General features: G+C 28.1%; 2 protein-coding genes across 8 annotated transcripts in view; both read left to right on the plus strand.

Moving 5' to 3' along the window:
- The first annotated feature begins 701 nt into the window (after positions 1–701).
- Positions 702–10366, plus strand: sgl (UDP-glucose 6-dehydrogenase sgl). 2 transcript variants are annotated; one of them, XM_029309136.2, is made up of 11 exons: positions 702–865; positions 1175–1293; positions 1407–1623; positions 1706–1925; positions 2084–2244; positions 3533–3880; positions 5111–5596; positions 6591–6788; positions 7160–7606; positions 8138–8293; positions 8578–10366. In XM_029309136.2, exons 7-11 carry the CDS (start codon positions 5132–5134, stop codon positions 8752–8754), a joined length of 1443 nt encoding a protein of 480 aa, XP_029164969.1. In that variant the 5' UTR covers positions 702–865; positions 1175–1293; positions 1407–1623; positions 1706–1925; positions 2084–2244; positions 3533–3880; positions 5111–5131; the 3' UTR covers positions 8755–10366. The 2 variants fall into 2 exon arrangements, with proteins under 2 accessions (XP_029164969.1, XP_085337795.1); XM_085481669.1 differs by having other exon boundaries at positions 704–779; positions 1175–1623.
- Positions 10367–11260: 894 nt separating this feature from the next.
- The window catches only part of babo (TGF-beta receptor type-1 babo), a 44984-nt gene continuing 38176 nt past the window's right edge, over positions 11261–18068 (plus strand). For 4 of the 6 annotated variants that reach the window (XR_014924516.1, XR_014924517.1, XR_014924515.1 and 1 more), the window contains exon 1: positions 11261–12436. Coding sequence is in view for 2 of the 6 variants with exons in the window: in XM_029309044.2 (XP_029164877.1) it covers positions 12346–12436 (91 nt within the window). In the remaining 4 variants the exon portion in view is untranslated. The remainder of the gene's footprint in view (positions 12437–18068) is intronic. The other 2 variants (XM_029309044.2, XM_029309045.2) reach the window with 1 other exon arrangement.

Genomic DNA, 18068 nt, shown 5'->3' on the forward strand with positions numbered 1-18068 from the left:
AAGATAGCACTGACTTATCAATACATCAATGTGCTATTTGGTATATAATTACAATATAACTACAATGTAATATATGTTATATTAAAATGTTACATCTATGAGTGAGAAATTACAACTAACATGGATATTACATGTAACGTACACGTTATATTACCTGTTATATTCCGTTTTATTATAGCAATGTAACAATTATATATTGGTGTTTGCTGGGTTAATGTTTATGTAAGTATTTTCAATTAATAATGTTGTCTATTGTCATTATGCAAGCAATCTGCTGAAATATGTTTATTGTTTATCTGGGGAGCACACACTTTTCCATAACGCGTAAGGTGCAATTTTACGTGTCGCTAATTGAAGCGACAGATTTGTCGCTCATAATTCAACACCAACAATTTTGTAGTTTGAATTAATTTAACTACAAAGCATTTACTGCTCAAGCTGTCTATTCTGTCGCGCTGCTACTCTTCATCAACAAAAATTATCGCTGTTTAGTGTTTAGTTCAGCGACAAAAGTTGTTATGTGATCATTTTTGTCGTTCAAACAATCGGTTTCAGCGGCTCGTGAAAAAGCACCTTTATGCATATGCACGTTCATGAACCAATCAAATTTCTTATGCTTATGCGTTATGGAAAGGTATGTGATCCCCGCTTTATGTTCGTAAATACGCTTGAAATAAAACCTCTTCGCATGATATTCTCCTGACAGATACCCTCTTCGCAAAGTATGTTCTCCGCGTCATCTCTCGTCGAGTTAACGACAAAACATATTGTACGAAGAAGTATGTATTAGGAGAAGATGTAGAGATATAAGAGGTTTTAATCCCCCAAAGTCTCGACCAACTGTTTGAACGTAAACATGATGGTGGTAAATACGAATTCAGATTGAGAGAATATACACTTTTATTTGCATAGAACGAGCTTTTCCGCGAAGCTGCTGCATATAATTAATATTATATATTATCAATTATCGCTTTTCTTTTCACTGAATTATATTTTAAAGGATATTGACAAGAATTCGGGACAGCACCTTTCAAACATGTCTTTATTCATAATTGTTTTGATAAAATATTTGATCAAGAATTTGTGAAACATTCAACTACTGTTATGATAAGACCGAATAATTTGATGATTTATTTTTTTTTTATTCTGAAAATTATTATCTTCTCTTTCGCAGACTGAAGACGAATGCATGGAGGAAGAGTTTGCAAAAGATGTTTTCAAGCTGTCACAATTCATCGAGGGCATTGTTATCATTAAATAGAATTATAGAACAAAACATCCATTAGCATACAGGTATAGCATCAGAGTATTCTGGAAAAAGTTGGAGAATAAAGAGGACAACCAACAAAATTGGTGAAATCGTTTATGTCTGCTGTGGATGATCTGTATATTATTCTTTTGTACAGACAGAGAGAGAGAGTTTCTACCTGTTCTAAAAGTTGAAATATTTAAGAACAAGATGCAGTTACAGATTTATCAAGCACTGAAAATGATACAAAGGATTCAAGCTCATCGTCAGGACTACATTGTTGAGCCAATTATTTCTGTATCATGAATGTCTTATAAAGGAGTTTTATAAAATTGCCTTTAATGTAGTCTGTAATTCAGACAACTTGTTGCATGGTAAATATTTATTTTAATGTTTTCACATTTATGATTTTTCGAAAATTATGAAATATATACAGAAATATATGTTTTAAAACAGGTATATCGGTTATTTGAAGATCGAGTGCTTGGATATACCCAGAGAGTCGACAATATTAGTGCTTAATGATTAGTTAATGTTTGATAAGACAAACAGAAAATTAATTGAACAGAAATCATTGAGGAGATTTACAGGATCACATCGTTAATTCATGTCAAGCATCATGTGATTCAAATATGTGACAAAACATTTAATGTCACAATTGATTTTATTAGAAAATGTATGTGAATTTTTATTTCTCTTTTTCTTTCATTCTCTCTTCATTAATCTTATGTTATAATCTATATTGTTTATTTATAGTTTATAATGATTTACAATAATGATAGTTGTGTGTTATGTTATAATTATACATGTTGATATAGTTTGATGTTTTTTTAGTAATTTGAAGCTGTTATCATGTGAGGATGGCTGATAAGATTTATGTTGACTGATAAGAATCTATTCGAGCAGGGTATTTTCGATTGTACCTATCTGTTTTGCTATAAATGTAAACAGAAATTATCTATATGAAACATTTTCTATATGAAACATACATCAAGGTATGGATTGATTAATATAATAGAAACAAATGTATATCATATATATTATATATATATATATATATATATATATATATATATATATATATATAATTAAGATTAAGGAAATAATTTTTGTAAAGAGATTTTGCTATAAAATCTAAATATTTAATTTATACTTATATTTTTTCACAATTCTTACTCAGTTAAATGAATTACGCGAAAAATGTGTTTGCATATCTATCGTCAGGATATATGTAATTATATATTAATTTAAAATGTTGATAACTCTTAATAATTTATTATAAGAAATATATTATATATAGTTTTTCGATCTCGATCGCGATTGCGTGTAGAAGCTTATTTTAATATATTTATTTAATCAAGTAAGAATTGATGTGACAAATATAAATTAAAAGTTAAGATTTTGTGATGATCATTAAGGACAGTAATTATTTCTTTAATCTGAATTAGAGTCACTAACTTATTTCGTCTGATACTTTATTGCAACGAAATATAAACGAGAAAATTAAATTGATTCAGTTAGCTATTATATATTGAATTATTATTCACATACGTCTCGCTTGATCGAGAATAATAGACTTTAATGGTACATCCTATACTACATGTGCTGTTGAAAAGTATCATATTTTGATATATATAGTTATATATACTCTCAATAGGCTCTTAATGAGTATTTTATTCCAATTAATTAAATTTTGTTAAAGATAATATCTATTCTCAATTGCTATTAGTATAAAAAACATTAATACAAAACATCAAAAAGCATTAAATATTGTATTAAAAAATATTAAATATTTATATAAAACAGTTTTTAAAAGTGTATATTTATACTTTTATTGGCAAATATGTGTATAGGATAAATTATTATTTCAAATCTTCTTAATGTGCAATATTTTCTTTAATGAGTGTAAAATCTGTCAATATAAGAGATTTATTTCGTCAAATCTAGCTGCATGATTTAAAATTATATAGTATATATAAATTAATTTAACTAATTATACATATTTTAAATACTTTTAATTTATTAATGAGTGCAGTTTCCTACATATAAGACATTCATAATAAGCAAACTTTCTTTTAATTATTTATTCTTATAATTTTTATTATTTATTTTTTTATTATTTAGTTTTATATGTTTGATTTTTAATAAGCTTTAGTGAATATTATGAATGATTTCAGAAGTTATCATAATATAATATTTAAATTCTTTAGCATATTTTGTCAGTACTGAAAAATCATTCATTTACATATAATGTTCATTCATTATGATGTATTTTCATTAAAGGTGAACATAGTCGTCAGTGTTGCCAATCACGCATGCGCTTTTGCGACATCTTGACGTGGCAACGATGCGACATCGGTGTAGAGTTTTAACGTTTACTTCACTCCATACTACAGTGTCTCGAAATGACGGATGTATGATGTTCAAAGGATCCAAAATGTATAAAAAGTGTATGCAGCGCGAGTTAACATCGTCACGCCGCAGCTATCTGTTATGAAAGAAATTGTTTTTTTACTGTGGAAGCCACGTGCATCATCTCGCTCGCAATAAATAAACTGCAGCTCACATCCTTTGTACTCGCTTTTATGTCACTTCTTCGCCGATCGTCAGAGAGTCCGCACCTTTAATCGAGTAAGTAAGAAAACGAATTAATTGTATGGATATTTTCTGAATCGTTTCAGGCGAATTCATTTCGGAGCACGTACTACGTAATTGTATTTCCAAACATGTCATGGATGAAAATGACCATCTCTATATTTATTTTATTTATTATTATTGGTTTACAATTCTCAGTACATTTTTTGCAATATATAACTTTCAATTTGAATAATCAAAAACGTATAATCCTGCGATATGTTACAATAATTTATATATAATCTCAATAGGTATGTAAAGGAAAAAATGTTGATGTTACCAAATAATAAGAAACAAATTAGTAATACATAATATTTACACTTTCGTTGACATATGTATATTATCAAAGCCTGATAGATATACTTTTATCAACTTCCTGGCATTGGTGATATGATAATTTAGGCAATAAGGATTTTTGTGATAAAATATTTTTTTTTGATAAAAATGAATATGACAATGTTTCATTTAGCTTTAGAGCCACATTTTTTAACAGAAATAATCTTTCATATAAATTTTTTTTTAATTTTATATGTATATTTTTATTATATATTCCTTCTAATTTAATATCTCTATTTCTTTTGTAAGAAATTATTCAGTACAAATTGTTAAATATAATTTAAATCAAATTTTTTAGATATATACATATATAAATGTATGTGTATATGTATATTATAATAGATTATTTTAGGATATCATTATAAGACTTTATTTTTCTTTGTTATCATCTATTAGATTAGTTTTATCAGATAATATTGATATACACAAGTTATTAATTTACAAATTAATTTATAATAGCTGTACATAAAATTTTAAAACAATATATGCAATTCTATTTATCTTCAAATAATTAAAAATTATATTAAATATCCAGAAAATAATATATCATTCTTTACACTTGATAATAATTAAAAATCAGTCATTATAAATCTTTAATTTTCACTCATCAATTCTAGAGAATTCATCAATTCACACATTATTAATTCTAGAGAAAGAATTTAAAAATTAAGCTATTTATTTTTTTTTGTTTTGACATTTTCTTTTCAATTAAAGAAAAATGACAAAGAAATTACATATATGATGAAAATATGCATATATGATTTTCTCATAGATAAGAATTGATAATTTTTTTCTATATTGCAACATAAAATTTATTCTACATATATATTTTATAATTGTAATTTCTTTAGATGTGATTTTAAACGCAATTATATGTATGAATTTTTTCAGATTAAATTACAGCTGATCAAAATGACAAGAATTCGAAAAATTTGCTGCATTGGCGCTGGTTATGTAGGTGGACCCACATGCAGTGTTATTGCGCTGAAATGCCCGGAGATTCAAGTAACCGTCGTTGATAAGAGCAAGGAGAGAATAGCACAATGGAATTCGCAAAAATTGCCGATATATGAACCTGGTTTGGACGAAGTGGTGCAAAAATGTCGTGGAAAAAATTTATTCTTTTCCACCGATATCGAAACAGCTATTAAGGAGGCAGATTTGATATTTATCTCAGTGAACACGCCAACGAAAACCTTCGGCAACGGCAAAGGAAGAGCGGCTGACTTGAAATACGTGGAGAATGCTGCAAGAATGATCGCAGAAGTCGCAACAGGAGACAAAATTGTCGTTGAGAAGAGTACTGTACCAGTACGAGCAGCCGAGAGTATTATGAATATCCTGCGCGCCAATCATAAGCCAGGCGTTTCCTATCAGGTAAAATTGCCGTTTGTTAACTGCAATTGTAATATTTTTTAATTTGATACATATAAAATCTATGTATTTAATAATATTTCAATATAAAGACAGCAAACTATTAAATATATATTCTAATTACTCATAACTTATTTTAATTACATGTATATCATTTTAATTATAAAAATAAAACAATACAAACAATGAAATAACGAAAGTAAAAAATAATCTTTTAAATTAAAATAAAATTTTTTAATAAACTTTTTACATTAAATTACAATTTTATTTTTTATTTTATTTTATTTTTTGCATTGTTTTATTTTTATAATGAAAGTAATATACATGTGACTAAAATAAGCTGTGTGTAATTAAAATATATATACAATTAGTTTGCTGTTTTTATATTTAAATATTAAATATATTTTATACATATCAAATTAAAAAAATATTGCACAGCCTATATAAAATGTGCTATGTGCAAAATACAAAATATAAACTTTCTTCAAGTAACATTTTTCCATAATACTGCGATTTTAATTTAATTTAATTGATTGTTAATTGTCATGATTTATGATATATTTTATATTTATATGGTATTATTTTTGCTCTGTGCTTATCTTTAATATTTATTAAGTAATTACTCTCAAAAAATATTATATTGTATTAATTTATTTTATTAAAAAATCGTGTCTATTGAATTGTTTCTTCAAAATTGATATTAAAATATTCAATACTTTACATGTGTGGCATGTAAAGTTTTATTACATTCTGTGTCTTTGCTGTGTCTATTATCATGATTAATTGTAGAATCGCTAATACGAGTTTATATTTGTTTAAATTAATTCCGGTCTTTCAAGGTAACACTCTTTCTTCATCCCGCGTAATTGTTCATGACTTTTTTGTTGAGGCAATTATAATTTTGCAACTACTGCGCGCGTTAATTTATTTCTTGCACGCTCGTTGAGATTATTTGTCTTTTGATTTTATGTTTATGTTAATGTCAATTATTTTTCAGATTCTTTCAAATCCAGAATTTCTGGCCGAAGGAACCGCTATAGAAGATTTGGTAAACGCAGATAGAGTGCTGATCGGTGGAGAAAACTCGCCGGAAGGACAAATAGCTATGGAAGAACTTTGCAAAGTTTACGAACATTGGATTCCAAGAGAAAATATTTTAACGACTAATACATGGAGTTCCGAACTGTCGAAACTAGTGAGTAATCATTTACTCTACTCTTTTAAGTCATAATACAACGATGTTATTATAAGTAATCAGTTTTAGAAATAGCTATTTCTTTTATAAATGAATCAGATTCTATTGCAACACATTATTTGCAAATGTAAATATATTAAATAAGATAATAAGAAATAGCTTTTTAAAATGATGAATTTTATCACTTCGATTTTCGATGTATATAACTTGATTTGGAGATTATTAATAAAAAATAAAAATTATTATAAACTATTAATAAACATTACAGCTTTTTAACAAAATTAAATTTTGACAAGCGTAAAAAAATAAAACAATAAATTGTAATAATAATTTATATTGCAATAAACATATTGAATCTTTTTTTATTTTAGGCTGCAAACGCTTTCCTGGCACAACGAATATCCAGTATAAATTCATTGTCAGCCGTATGCGAAGCCACGGGTGCTGATGTGTCCGAAGTAGCTCGAGCAGTCGGACTTGATTCACGAATCGGTTCCAAGTTCCTTCACGCGTCTGTCGGTTTTGGCGGTTCCTGCTTTCAAAAAGACATTCTAAATTTAGTGTATATTTGCGAATGTCTGAATTTGCCTGAAGTAGCGGCGTATTGGCAACAGGTAATCAATATGAACGAATATCAGAAATCGAGATTTTCCGCGAAGGTCATAGAATCCCTCTTCAACACTGTGACGGATAAAAGGATTGCCTTGCTAGGCTTCGCCTTCAAGAAAAATACTGGAGACACGCGTGAATCACCATCGATTCATGTTGCAAAGACGTTACTGGACGAAGGCGCCGTTCTTCATATTTACGACCCCAAGGTCAGCACCTTTTTTCTTTACTTATACAACGTGTTCCAGATGTTAAGTGTATTTGGTTTACTTTGGGAACATATTAAAAATTTAATTTCGCAAGCTATCATAAGTCACAATTTTCGATGTTTATTATATTTTATTCACACATATTACACTTTAAATTAGATTCTAAAAAAAAAAAAAATAAAATAATATTTTCTATACATTATATAATTATATTTTTAAAACTTATTTGGAAAAAATTTTCAATTTCTTATACGTTTAGTATTGTAAATATAATTTTCTACTTACTATAATTAAATTTTCGTTAAAGTGAAATTAATTTGTTTATTAGTATATTAAATAAATTATTACATATTAAACTAAATTTTACATATAGATCATGTTTCTTTTAAAGAACAATCTGTACTATTTTTAATACTCTTTAATTGAATAATATAATTTTTCTATAAAGTCAATCACAGAAATTAAAAAGAATTTCATTAGTGAATAATTGCCAATGAATACATTACCATTACGCCTTTCTAATATATGTAGGTCGAGGAAACTCAAATCATTCAAGACTTGATTCATCCGAGTGTAACGAGCAATCCCGAAGATGTAAAAAGTCGAATCAGTATTTATAAAGATGCTTATAGCGCTACGAAAAATACACATGCGATAGTTTTGTGCACCGAATGGGACGAATTTATCGTGAGTATCTTTTGATATTTTTTTTATATACATTATATAACTACGGAATAGATTGATTGTTCCTTTGATAATTGATAAAGTAAGAATTAGCTTCTTTCTTCGATAAAAATATTTATATATTATGTAACCATTAATTTAATTTGATTAATCTGATAAGTCTGAGATTTCATCATTGATATATGATTCGTGCTAATTTTTTTATGAGATCACGTTAAATATACCGATTTAATACTTGTATAAAAAAAAATTAATCACTATTTTATTATCTGTTATGCAATTTTTAGGAGCTGAACTACACACAAATTTATGCGGGAATGATGAAACCAGCATATATTTTTGACGGAAGGAAGATTTTAGATCATGATCGGTTACAAAAGATTGGTTTTGTTGTTCAGACTATTGGTAAAAAACTTGCGAGATCCGCGATTTCGAGAGCATGGGGTAGTCAAACGCAAATTTAAAAGGAAATAGACCAATCTATAAACAATACTTCCAATTTGATACATATGTAATATTTATAATTAACAAGGATCTTGTTGATTGTATCTATAGATATATGAATGCATTTATAGAATATACGGTCTATCAAAAAAGTATGAGATTAAATACACACAATGCAAATAATGAGATTAAACTACATATTCAATCTCATTACTTTTCTGACAGACAGATGTATAAGATGTAGAATATAATTAATTTAATGAGTACGTTTATCTTTTGATGAACGTATAAATAATTGACTGAGCAATATAATAATATGCGATTACATACGACATTTATTTTATGTTGTTATGTAAATTTGTATCAATTTTTCCTATAACTAATGTAGACGGTTAGAGAAAAGGAAATTACAGTATAAAATTACATTTTTCAGAAATATACTTTAATCTATAAGAGATATTGAAGAAAATATTTTATCTTCTATTTTTATTTTGTGAGTTTCTGTTCATTTTTTATGAGATTAAACTTTATAAAGCTAGATCAGCTTATATTGCTATATTATTTTTAATAATACATTATGTAACGTTTATCTTACAACACTTAAAGAGACAAATTAAGATGAATTAATTAAAAGAAAAACATATTGGATTTTTTATCACAATTATCTATTTGATTGTATATTAATAATGATGAAAGCTTGATTTCATAGTATTTTCTTAAAGGAAGATGATCAGTTAAATGGTTCTAGATATATTAAGATAGAAAGAAAGAAAAAGAGAGAGAAAGATAGTTGTCTGGTGGTGTAAAAGGCAGAGAGCTTATTTGTATTATCTATTATATAAATATTATAGGATAATTTCGCACAACTCTGGATCGCCTCAACGCATATCAACAATGTTTAATAACAAAAATTACTGTAGAAAATTTTATTTTATTATACACAAATATTTGCACTCATTTAATTATACTGTCAATTTTAGTACGGTTAATCCTTTGATAAAGAAATACATGTGTAATATATCGCAAATGATATAATATGATGATGAATTTCAAAGGTTGATAATCTTATAATGTTTTGAAATTTGTCATACATTTGTCACATTATCAAAATATTTTAACTAAAGAATTTATAATTTAGCAATGTTTCTGGCAAAAAATCAGATAATAATTTATTATTCATTTGTGATAAGCGTTGTAATAAAGAATAACATTTTACATTATTTAAAATTAATAAAATTACTTTGTGATTAATAGACATGTATTACTAAAATTAGTGAGTTATTTCTAAATCTTGTGACACTATTTTAATAGAGTATCTTCATACTTATATGTGCATATGTAAATTATATTGATTTACATAATGTGTATAGTTTATAAGTATATACTATAAAGAAATTTATAAATAAATGTTTACAAAAAAAAGCTTTTGCATGCATGATAATTGTTTCTGTATATATTATGGAATTTGTTAAATATTCCTGAAAAAATTGTGAGAAAAATAATGTCCTGTCACGGGCCTTTCTTTATGAAAAATTAAGAAAAGAATTGACATTGGTTTTAGATATATGTACTTTATATTCTATATTTTCTGCATGTACACAATGTAATATTTATAAAGTAAAAATATTTCAAGATTTTGTTTCGTTGAAATATTCTTTGCAACGGGAAGAATATTATTAAATGGGAATTGCGTCAAATTAATATACCTTGTAAATTGCGAAATTTTGATACTAATGGAATGGTAATATATATGTATATCGAATCGGCGCATGCGTGAATTGTCTTACAGTAGTGTATCAATTTTTTGTTATTCTTTGTTATTGATGAACATATAAATGTGATAACACAGACATGATAAAATAATTGCAAGAATTTTTGAATAATATGTATATTAGAAAGTAGAGAAATACAGATATGATTTAATTAATTTTATATATAAAGTATTAATTGTAATGCTATTAACTTTTTATGAGATTTACAATTATTTTTTTTAAATTTGCAAATTTATGAGATATGAAACTGTATATATAATTAAACATAAAGTATTTATTTCAACCTTTTGGAAGCTTAAATATATAAAAAGATATAATTAAGCAATTATTTTATCAAAAGAAGGAATTAAATGTTTTTTTAATTTAATATATATATGTATATGATGTATATGATATGAATGTTTTTATGATCTCGATTTTTCAACACGCTTATAACAATTATCTGCAATTAATTCTTTATGAGATTACAATTTTTTACTATTTTTTAAAAATTTGTAAAATAAGATGTGAAACTGTTCATAGTCGAGCATAAAGTATTCATTTCAATTTTCATGAAGATTTAAATCTATGAAAAGATATAATTAAAAATTAAGCAATTATTTTATCAAAAAAAGGAATTAAATATTCTGCTAATTTATATATATATTAATTTAATATATATATATATATATATATATATATATATATATATATATATATATATATATATATATTATTTCTAATATTTTATTCTCTTTAATTGTAAATGTTTTAATTGTAAATGTTTTTATGATGTCCATTTTTCAATATGTTATAACAATTATTTGCAAAAGAAGTGCCTACATCGTACAGGCAGCTATGTACGACCCTGAAAAGAAGGCAGCGACACGTTTCGCTATCGGCTGAAGGTTGAGGAGTGGGGGTAGCGGCAGCAGTAGCGCGGCAGTAGCAGGCGGCGGTATCAGTCGCTGTTCGACGTTCGGCGCGTGAGGTCGCGAGTGAGATACGTCACGGGTCGCGTCAAGGTTGCGCCGAAAATTACGGGAACAGTGCCGAAAGAACGGAGAGAAGAACGACGATGCGCGACGAGGCGTCGTGTTCGCGAGATCGAGCCGTGCTGAGGCACGACTGAACGCCAGTGACACCTCCTCGCGAGCCAGCAGCCTGAAAATACATATTACATTATATCCTTCGACATCGCTCGAGCGTGCTCGTCGGAGGCTAATAGGCCGGGCCTGTCGGTAGGAAAATGGCGGCGCATCTTCCGCGACGGAGACGTCGCACGACGGCGACAGGCATCTGAAGAGCCGCATCTGACGAGGAAACGACCGGTTCTTCAAGGGATCCCTCATTTTCCCGGCGAGTCTTCGATCTGTCAAACGAAGAATCCTTATCTGGACCAACGTCGCGAGGAGAGACGTGCGTGATAAAAACAACAACGCTCTCGTGTAGAAAAACAGAAAGAGAGAGAGAAAGGACGTGAAGAGTGAAGTTGGCTGCGACTGAAGAATCGAAAAGCCGAAGAATCGAATTTCGTTCGATCCTCCGGAAGTGGCTCTTATGCGAGTGCGCGCCGCGCGTCAGCGGCCCCGACAGTGGCAACAACCGCGGTGACAAGTGTCTCGTCGGCGGGGCGACGTCATCTCCTCGCCACCGTCTCATCTCCGCGATCGCCGGAGGATGATACCGCGATCGGTCGTCATCGTCCGCGAGTCACGCGCGCGAACACCCGGTCGCGATCGGCGTTGAGCCGCGACGAACGACATCATCGCCGGCGGTGGATTCCTCGCGGATCCGCGACGGCGGTCAGCATCACGATCATCACGGCGGACTACCGGCTGCGGCGGAAGTTCAGGGAAGATGAGGACGAGAAGCGTCCGCGACGGCGGCATGGCGAGCTTCCTCGCCCTGGCTGTTCTCTTCTTGTTCCACGCGTCGTGCCCTGTGGATGGTATGTACATACTTTGTGTATTTCTTTTTTTACCCTCTTGCGTTATGGCACCTCGCTGCGACGCCCAATTTTCACAATAATGCTTATTTATATAGGCATTATATTAAATATAGAATTAATATAGATTGAATGTATAAGTTATATTATATATATATATATATATAAATTATATATTATACAATTTAATACATATAAGAATTTATGTAACAATTGAAAAAATCTATATCTGAAAGTGTTATATACGATAATATTCTGTTAATCCAGTTAATCATTCAATTAAGTTAATCATTTTACATTACACTAAAAAAAATTGTTAACTTGATTAAACTGTTTAAGTAAATTATTCTCTGTTTTGTTAATTAAATATATATTAGTATTTAAGTCAAATACATGTTTTGTCAGATTTAATATGCTACGTTTAATTTAAATATTTCTTTATGTTCAATTAGCAAATTAATATTTATATATTATATATTTATATATTTTGCCTCAAGTTTATATTTATATCGATGGAGATGGAAATATTCATTTCAGAATTATATGACAATTCTGATTGAGAATTTTATTGACGTAGGTTGATTATGAGAAAAATGTGCATATAGTTATAATATAGCATTTTTTGGAAAATTAGAGAAATCTCGTAAAATTATATATAAAATCTTTATATATTGAAAACAAGTTCTCAACTTGACTAAATCGTTCGGTTAAATATTATTATTTGTTAATTGAACATATAGAAATCTTTAAATTAAATATAATATTAAATCTAACAAAACGTGTATTTGACTTAAATACTAATATATATGTGAAAATTAATTTAAGAATTATGAAAATTTTGATTGATACTTTTGATGTAGGTTGATTATGAGAAAAATAAAAATATATGCATATAGTAATATATAGCATTTATTGGAATGTTAGAAATTTCGTAAAATTATATATATATAATTTCTCAACGCAAAATCTTATTTATAATTTATACACTGAAAGAAAAGTTGTTAACTTGACTAAATCATTCAGCTAAATATTAATTTGCTAATTGAACATATATATAGAAGTATTTAAATTAAATATAACATATTAAATCTGACAAAACGTGTATTTGACTTAAATACTAATATATATGTTTAATTAACAAAACAGAGAGTAATTTACTTAAATGATTTAATTAAGTTAACAATTTTTTTAGTGTAATATGAAACTTAATTGAATGATTAACTGGATTTATCAGAGTATTATCATATATAACAGTTTCAGATATATATTTTTCAATTGTTACATAAATTTTTATATGTATTAAATTGTTATATATATATATATATATATATATATATATATAATATAACTTATACATTCAATCTATATTAATTTTATATTCAATATAATGCCTATATAAATATATACACAGTGCATTAAAATATAAAAAAATAGAAAGAATTTGATACGATTCTAAATAAAATAAATAAGTTTTGCAACTTATCTTTCTTATCTTTAAGTAGATATGGACGTGGAACCTAATAAAAAATATATTTTACATGTTTTTTTTAATTGAATTAAGAATATTTACAAAAATCTGTATCGAGATATAGTACAATATATGTAAATATTGGCTGCACTACTAAAGAAATGATCCGATTGTTGATTTTTTCAATATATTTAATATTTTCAAAGTCTAATACATTAATTATAACATAAAGCATCTAATCTTAAAAATCTATATCTGTCAAATTCGAATTAAAATGTTGAAAAAATTAATATTTAAATAAACATACAGACTACGATAAGATTTTGTAGTAGAAAATAGATAATCATGGAGAATATTAATATATTCAATTATACAATGTGAAAAAAATCTTTTTATTATCAATTATTTGTAACTCAAATATTATACGTGCGTTGACATTTTATGAAAAATTCAGTCAGACAATTATCATCAAAATTTGAATCGGAGGTTTTAGAACAATATATATGACAAAAATGATATATACATATATTCAAGTAAGCGTAAAAAGTATTTCACGTTTTTTTTGTTATATTTATATACGATCCTTAATCTTCGACCGTGACTCTTACGAAAGAGACTCATTTAAATGCATGTCCGCTGTATATTTAAATAATTTGAATGTCCTGAATATACTAAATAATTGCGTTCAAAGTATCTTAAAGATAGGAAGTAAAAATTCTCCCCGTAGACTTAATATAGAAAAAAAAAAAAAAATTAACAACATAATATTATAAGAAAAAGGATGCAATAAGATTTTCGGCGAATCTCATCTTTTCTTTAACGCACTTCCGTTTGTCTCACGCCATATGCTTTGTGAACGGATTCTTTACCAGAGTATGTGTGTATATATATGTGTGTATATTTTTTGCACGCATGTGTGCGTGAGAGAAGTCTCTTTCTCTTTCTATGATTTTGTCGAGTCTGTCTCTCCTCGTAGCTCGCGCGTTTCTATCTTCTTCCTCCGTTCCAGTCTCCGCTCCTTCTCTCTGTCTCACCGCTTTCTCCCCTTTGACGGTGCGCGCATAACGTTGCGTAAGTAACGCACCGTCGTGTACAGAAGGGCCGTTTAATCTCGTTGCTGCACGAAGTCTGAAAAGCATGCGGAAGGGTGAACCGGTGCAGTCGGTGCCTTCTCTCTGTTATGTCCCGGTCTCTGCACCTCCGTTTTTAAGAGCCGGGGCGCATCGGGACGCGCACGCTTTAACCCTCTCTTCTCATGTCAGTATACCGTTATAATTGTTTTAACCCTTATACCTTGCTTCGATATATGCATCTTTAATCTCGTACTATAGAGAGACTGAAAAAAAATTTTATCATTAATTTATAATGAAATTATATATAAAATCATGGAAGAATGAATGAACACTATTTCTGCAGTAAAAAATGCATATTTTCGAAAATAGAAAATATTCTTATATTATGTGGATTCTTATATCAATTAAATAGTATTTTGTTAATTGAACTTATAGAAATATTAAAATTAAATATAACATTAAATCTAAGAAAACGTGTAGGTATTTGATTTAAATACTTATATATGTTTAATTAACAAAATAGTAATCTGGTTGAGCGATTTAATTAAGTTGATAATTTTTTTCAATGCGTTTTCTTAATAAAATTCTCTACATTTTATTTTTTAAGGTTTTCATAGGATACATAGATACAATTAAAATATAGAATTGAAAAATAAACAATCCTTATGATTATCTTCGTATAATTGTTATGTTTTCGCTTTACATTTACTAAACAATGAATTTGCTTTATGTTTTATTTCGACACAAGAGATATAACACAGTCGGATATTTATATTATTTATTGTCCTGAACTGTTACTCTTCATTGTGGGTGAACGATCATTGTTATAGATTTTGTTAGATTATTAAATTGTTATTTTTGTGAATTCGTGGATTTAATATTTAAAAGATATACATATTTGAAACAATTAAAATATAAAATCTATGCAAATATATAAAATTATTAAAATATATATATGAAATAAAATAAAATAGAATTTTCCATTCGGTATTGAAAATCTGCTTTGTTAATGCCATAAGCTGCTCATTATAATTTAATTTTTGTTATTATTGTGATGCATTTAATCGAGATATTATTTATTTGAATTTATAAAATAAAATTCAGAAGAAAAAGGTAATGCCTAGCGATTTTGAGATTTGATCGTTTGTGATAGATTATACAATCTAGAGAGAATAACAAGATCGTTCGCGCATAAGCACTTGAGCAGATAGGACTATTTTCTTCAGCAAGTAATACTTTTAATTATAAGACGTAAACTTAATAATTACATAGATTTATTTATATCATGTATTTATTTATATCGTTACCATCTGTGTTCTTATCTTCATATTCCTTATTTAATTAAGATATGAGAACTCATAGTTTATTTGTGTCTCGTATTTCTTCGGTGCTTTAGTCTGTATTTACAGCAAAATATTTAATAATTAGATTTTTATTAGCTTGCACAACATTTCATAAACATACACGTATTATTGTTTCTCCGACGTGTTATTAAAAGTACAAATTATGGATTAATTCAACAATTAAGAAAAAATGTCTTATAAAGAAAGCAACAAGTTTAATATTAATATTGAAATATTATGAGTAATTATTTCTTTTATATGTTATTTATAAAAAAGGAAAGCAATCTTTCAATTTATTGATATTAATATTTATGATATATTGTTACCTATATTATTGAAATCAAGCATGACTGAAATATTTCAACTTGCTTATCTCTTAATATGCCTTTTATTTATTGCATAATCATTTTAACGAGAATGTTTTTTTCGTTTTTGATCGAGAAAAAAGTTTGCGCAAATAAGAATTGATACAAACAACTAGCGAACTGTATGTAAATAGCATAAAAAGATATACTTGATATTTGTCTTGCAACAAGAAAGACCTCGTTCGGAAACACTCGATTTAACGATATCGTTGGTGTAATAAAGGAGCTGTTCTCTCTTTATTTCTCGTTATCTCTCTCTCTATCTTTCTCACATATATATGTACATACACTTTCCGTCTTCTAACTTCCCTCTCCTCACTTTATTTATTCTCTAGTATCTTCGTTATATATCCTCTTCTCTCTCTTACACGACGAGACCGATGGCTTCGCTCTGATGGATTCGATGCTTGGTAATTGTCATGCATGCAAATCGGGCTCTCGAATCCTCATTGAAAAAGCAGCACACGCTCTGACTTTCCTGCAACCTATAGACGAAACGCCGTGCACGACTGCTTGTTCGTCCTGGTGGTACATTATTATTCCGCGGATTCTTAGCGAGCTATTAACGTTGCAAGTTGTTTGATAAAACGATCGTATAGGTCCGACGAAAAGACCGATTATGCGCTGCAAGAACGATGTTAACGAGATTCTATACATACATACGTACACGTTTGTACAACAAGCATAGTGTCTTGCGCACATACATGCAAATATTAGCTAATGTCTCTCGTAGAAGACGTATTAGCTGTGTTAAAAGAACGATTATGCAGAAACAATAGGGAGAAACGAGGATGAAATTGTTTATTTCTTATAATAAAGTGCGCTGTCACGGAGTAAAAAATACGTAACATCGCGATTTTTCTTATATGTATATAAAGATATATTCATATTATACTTGTAATATTTCTAACATTTTTTAATATCAATTTTTAAAATTATAATAAATATATAGGATATTCCTCAGTCATCACATCGCACCTGTTAATGATAAATTGTTGAGATCATTTGGAGACAATTTTTTTACAATATAGTTCAAACAAATTGTCTAATGTAACTTGCTAACTTTCAAGATTTTTAAAATTTATTTTTTTTATATTATTCACATTCTTTTGTAGTTTGTACCAATTGCAACCGAAATTTACATTGATGGAAGAAGCAGATTTGAAAAATTATTTAATTGACAAAAATCACTTTTGATAATTAGTCAATTTTTAAACCGTGCAACAATAAACCAAACGAAAAACAATTACAAACGATTTAAAAAAAAACTGCGCAAGCGGATTTAAGATATCTTACAATTAAACTCGAATATGCTGATCATTTTTAAAAATTTTTTAATTGATTATAAACGGAATTATTGTTACTATAAACAACTATACGAACGAA

Source organism: Nylanderia fulva, unplaced genomic scaffold, assembly GCF_048542155.1.
Source record: "Nylanderia fulva isolate GAGA-0341 unplaced genomic scaffold, ASM4854215v1 Scaffold19, whole genome shotgun sequence".
Taxonomy (NCBI): Eukaryota; Metazoa; Arthropoda; class Insecta; order Hymenoptera; family Formicidae; genus Nylanderia; species Nylanderia fulva.

Bases quoted from the DNA above. Each gene is read 5' to 3' on its own strand.
- sgl (XM_029309136.2), top strand. From the start codon at position 5,132: ATGACAAGAATTCGAAAAATTTGCTGCATTGGCGCTGGTTATGTAGGT. The intron at 5,597-6,590 runs GTAAAATTGCCG...ATTATTTTTCAG, and splicing joins AGCCAGGCGTTTCCTATCAG to ATTCTTTCAAATCCAGAATT. The intron at 8,294-8,577 runs GTGAGTATCTTT...TGCAATTTTTAG, and splicing joins CCGAATGGGACGAATTTATC to GAGCTGAACTACACACAAAT.